Here is a 5000-nt window from a genome sequence, read left to right as displayed (position 1 = left end):
CCAGCTCCACCTCCTCTGTGGCTGCTGGAGAAGGAGGCGGGGAGAGTCCTGGAGGAGCCTGTCTGGACAGGCGTCACCGAGGAGGCGTCCTGAGCTCCACAGTCGTCGAGCAGCGGCGCTCCGAGGGGGCTGTACCCCGCTTGCCTCCGCCTCTCGCGGTTAAAGATGCTGTCGATGTTGAGCGCCTCCCTCCGGGGCCTCCAAGCCGGCCGGTACCTCCCTGTTCCCCCGGAGGAGCTGGACTTTGACTCGCTGCTGGTGCTGTCGGCCTCCCAGTCCTGAGCTTTCCCAGCGGAGGAGGAGGAGGAAGGAGCGGCGCTGCTGGCAGGGAGGTGGTGGTGATGGCTGCTGTTCGAGGAGGGGGCGATTTCAGAGGAGAAGCCGGCGGCCGGCAGAGACGTGGAGGAGGAGGAGGAGAGGGGTCGGCTGTGGATGATGTTGCTCATGGTCTCCTTGAAGTCTCGCAGGCGGCTGGTCGATGATGAGAAGGAAGACGAAGGTTTGGGGAGGTGACGAGGAACCTGCTGCTCCTTTAACGTCTCGCCTGGAGGAGAAAAGCAGGAGTCAGAAAAGACGAGGAGGAGGAGGAGTAACCTTACCCCAGAGGAGGTGAGCGAAGGAGGTGGATGAATGACTGGATGGGAAATAAAAACAGAATCAGCTGATCTACGCCCTGAGACTTGGCTCCGCCCACATACACTACACCTACACAGCTGGTGAATTATCAGAGGTCACAAAAATGCCACTAGATGGCGCCATGGCCCAGAAATCATCCCGCTGAGCTCAGCGAGCTGTGAAACTCGAGTGTTTGTCGCCGAGCGTGGGCTCGTGATACTTTTAGACTCATTTCACATGTCAGGTGTTTCACAGAGCAAGTCTTTGGCCTAAGCCCCGCCTACCCTCACTGTGGTAACCAGCCGACGACGCTTCGTTCTCAGGTTTAGACCGCCGGTGGCGGCTAGCGCTCCGCCTCCTATCCCCGGCCACGCCTCCTTTCCTCGGAGGCTGATGCTGCTCGCCGTCCGTCGCGTGGCCTTAGCAACAAGAAGCAGGGCAACACATGTTCACGTGACCGCCATGATAGGGAAAAGAAGCAGAATGCATGAATGCGATTGGCTGCATAGATGGGTCACATGACTGAGGCGGAGCAATGAATGTGAATGAATGTAACTGCAACACGTTCATTAAATCCTGTTTCACCGAGCGTCCAAAACACAAAGATGGAGAACGTTCATCGTTTATTCTGGAAGAAGATACGTTTCCTGCTCATGTTTGACAAAAACATGGTTTAAGATTAAATTAAAGCCCAGTTTATGGTGGTGCTGGTTACCACAGGAGCACCAGCTCTGGCTGTTGATGTGGGCATCTCTGCGAGGAAGAGACCCACGCTTCCATCTTTGAGTTTAGGACCGCTGGTGGACTCACGCTGGCAGACCGGTTCCCCCCTCGGACCCACCTACGGTATCCAGGCTGCAGAGCGAGGCGTGCAGGGCTCCGTCTGGGCGGTCGGTGCAGATGACGGTTCCCTGGGAGTCGGAGGAGTAGCGACTGGCCAGGGACTCATGGTGCGAGTGGGAGGGCTGTCGGTACGAGTAGCTCTCCGTCGACGAATCGGTGCGAGTGTCGCTGGAGATCGACGGCTCGCGGCCTGGGCGAGTGGGAGGCGAGGATGGAGGGAGGAGGTCAGTAGAGACGGACTCACACAAACAGCACAACAAGCCTAAACATTAACTACGTCTACTGCTCCTCCAGCTGCCGCCTGCCAGTAAAAGTGTTATTGGAGCGACCGAGGCTGGTTTAGTTACCTGAGTGTTTGCTGCTGTGCTACTACTACGACTCCTAGCTGTGTTGTAGTTACCCGAGTCTTCGCTGTCGTAACAGGCCTTGTTGAGGTGGTGGAGGTCGAGGCGCGAGGGCAGGTCCTGCGCAGACACCGGCGTCCCCCGCGGGTCGGCGTACAGCAGCAGCAGCGGCTGGTAGTGACCTTTGATGCAGCGCGAGACCACGTCGATCCACTTGGGCCCGATCTGCAGGACAACGACGACAACCAAGACATCAGTCACAAACCTGCAGACACAGACACGCAGACACACACACAAACCTGCAGACACACACACAGACATGCACACAAACGCACACACGCTCACACACACAAACCTGCAGACACACACACACACACACAGACACACAGACACACACACACACACACACACACAGACACACGCACTCACACACACACACGCTCACACACACACACGCAGACAGACACACACGCAGACAGACACACACACACACTCCTCGTGCCTATGGTACGACAACTTTTCTCCGTGCCTCTGGTACACTGAGCAGAACAACTTTGCCACACACACACACACACACACTCTCACACACACACACACACACTCACAGCACCAACAGCAAAGAGCTGCAAACCAATGAGAAAGCAGCATCTCTAACCTGAATCTACCAGCAGACACACAAACGCTCTGAGCAGGATTTTAATGCGCACTCGTGCACATGAAGTCAGGGCACTAGTGAACAATCCCCGGGTTCTTATACTGAACAACAAGCAGCCACTTTGTTTCCCCAGGCTGCTGCGACGGTGTTCCTCGACATCCTTCGGCTGGTCCTGGATCTGTTCTGGAGACCTCCTGTGAGCTGGAGGAGAACTCCAAGCAGAACCTGCAGCTGGTTCAAAGAGCTCACAGAGGCTGCAGCAAAATCTGATGCTTTTACTTTAATCTAGATATAAATGGTCGAGTGCAGGTTAGAAGATGCTTTTAAAAGACACCAAATCACACTGAGCAGCTCCAGAGCTGCAGAGCTGTTACCCACTAAAGCCTGAAATCAGCTGCTAACAGGTTCAACAGCAAGAACAAATGTTCGAGGTCAGATGTGCAAACGGGATAAAAACCTGCAGTTCCTCTGACGCTCCAGCAGGGGGTCCGCCCCCATAGACGCTCATGTTAAAACTTTACAGCCTGACACAAAGTGTTTGGTCTCTACAGGTAAGTTAATAAAAACAGTTTCAAACTTTTGTTACAGAATAACGACTGAGAGGAAGTGAAAGAGAGGAATGAGCAGAAGAAGAGTGTCACTATATGCAGATGACACAGTTTTACATATTGGAGAAGAGAGAGGCCAACAGTTTATCAGGAGACGGAGACAAACAACTGTTAGGGGCGTGGCCTCTGTGACTGACAGGTAGATGGCAAACATCCCCGAGCTCTCTAACATGACGTAACCAATCACACGGCTGCTGTGAGGTTGCTGTACTAACACTGTCTGCAGTTAATTGGATGTCACTGAGCTCTGATTAACACTGAGTTTGTCTGTTGAGGCTACAAAGCCCTGAAAACAGTGGGAGGAGTCACGCTGCTGCATCCACTTCTTATCTAACATCTCATTTCACTGCTGCCAAAAAAAAAGTTCCCAGGCATCTGTCTCCACCGCAGACAGTTCCTGTTCCCGTAATTACCAAGAATGAACTTTTTTTAACCTTAAGTGTTTCTGTATAAACTTCAGGCAAACATATAGAAACAGATTTAAAGCAATAATCTTGAATTAATGGAAGATAATTCAAGCCAACAGTTGGTGAGGAGGAGCCGGTGCTTTACCGGCCGCAGTCGGGACGTCCAGATGCTGACAGCAGCTCACGGCTTCCTGATGGAAAAACGCCTCCTCCCCATCCTCCCGCTCAGTCTGTCTTTGTAAAATGCTCCTGCTCGATTACTTCAACACTTCCTCCGATTCTTCCAAACATCCAGAAGCTTCAGCCCCGCTCGGCCGTGACAGGACGTCCGCGGGATTCAGCGCGCCGCGCCGACCGTGTGAAAATATGTGTTTGTTTAAGAGAAAGAGACAGAATGAAAGTCTGCAGTGTGAGCAAAAGTGTCGCTGTGGGGTGAGCGCGCTCTGACCACACCCTCCACCCTGTCCAGCTGGACTGGTCAACAATAGAGGGATATCCTTGTTTTCACAACCAGCAGAGAGTGAGGGAGCGCGGGGAACGACATCTCTTTCCATCAGAGAGCGTCGATGACAGAAGAGAGAGGCGACAGGAGGAGGAGAGAGGTGATAGTGGGGAGGTCGAGGGAAGGACAGGAAGCACATGAGGTCATTTCTCTTCCTGACCACACACGGAAATTTGATTGTGTATCAGTTAACCCCACAACTCCCAAAGTCTGGGCCACTGCCCCCTGGTGGGCTGTGGAGGTGTTGCGGGTGGGCCCCCCGAGCCTAAATAAAGCAAAGCAGCGCGACTTAACCCTTTAAAGCCGGTCAGAGCAGCACGCTCCGTTTTGCGTAACTATTTTTAAATCCCGGTAGCTCTGCAACCACGTGAGCTAGCACAATAATTATTTTTGCATATGAAACCGGAGGAGTTGTACTTACATCTTATGCCATCAGCTTGTCCTCGGTCACAGTTTCCTTCCACATATAGTTTTGCAAAAACTGCATAAAAAGCACTTGCAGCAACAAAAACATAATATTCCAGGAACACGCTTTGCTGATCCGATCAGCTGTTTGTAACACTTCCTACGTCCATCAGCGATAACTATCACATGTGCGCCATGACCTGCCCGAAACCGGAAGTGACGTCATTTTGCGGAAATGTAGTTTTTTACCATCAGGGCCTCATGAGCCTATACTGGTGTTTTTAAAAGTTATGTTTGACTTTATGACTTTCTGTGTCGTTTCTGGGATGCTTAGGACTCATATTGCACTGCTGGAAATAGTTTATTTTGATGCATATGCTGCTTTTTTGCAAATTTGCATCATAATATTTATTTTCGTTTTTCCTGCAGTGTATAAAAATTGGTGTATTTCAAAAATAAAACTATGAAGACACTCAAAATAAATTTCCTGTGGTGGGAAACTAGTTTGTGCAACTTTTTTGTATTTACAGTTTTGAGGGATAAGCCTCTTAAATTTCTCTAACTAGAAATATATGTTAAAAAAACAAAAACGATTTTCAATTTTTTTGTAGTTTATTGCAC

At 51.2% G+C, this 5000-nt stretch overlaps 1 protein-coding gene across 2 annotated transcripts in view; it reads right to left on the bottom strand.

Annotated features, from left to right (window-relative positions):
• Window positions 1-5000, bottom strand: part of usp54a (ubiquitin specific peptidase 54a) — a 41040-nt gene that overhangs the window by 11489 nt on the left and 24551 nt on the right. For both annotated transcript variants that reach the window (XM_085183157.1, XM_085183155.1), the window contains 4 exons: window positions 1859-2027; window positions 1457-1648; window positions 900-1034; window positions 1-544 (listed from right to left, as the gene is read on the bottom strand). The exon at window positions 1-544 is cut by the window's left edge and continues 159 nt beyond it. In XM_085183157.1, the coding sequence (XP_085039283.1) occupies window positions 1-544; window positions 900-1034; window positions 1457-1648; window positions 1859-2027 (1040 nt within the window). The remainder of the gene's footprint in view (window positions 545-899; window positions 1035-1456; window positions 1649-1858; window positions 2028-5000) is intronic.

The sequence above is a fragment of the Neolamprologus multifasciatus genome, chromosome 13, assembly GCF_963576455.1.
Source record: "Neolamprologus multifasciatus chromosome 13, fNeoMul1.2, whole genome shotgun sequence".
Classification (NCBI taxonomy): Eukaryota; Metazoa; Chordata; class Actinopteri; order Cichliformes; family Cichlidae; genus Neolamprologus; species Neolamprologus multifasciatus.
Note: the sequence above shows the minus strand (reverse complement) of the source record. Positions and strands in the feature narration are given on the sequence as shown.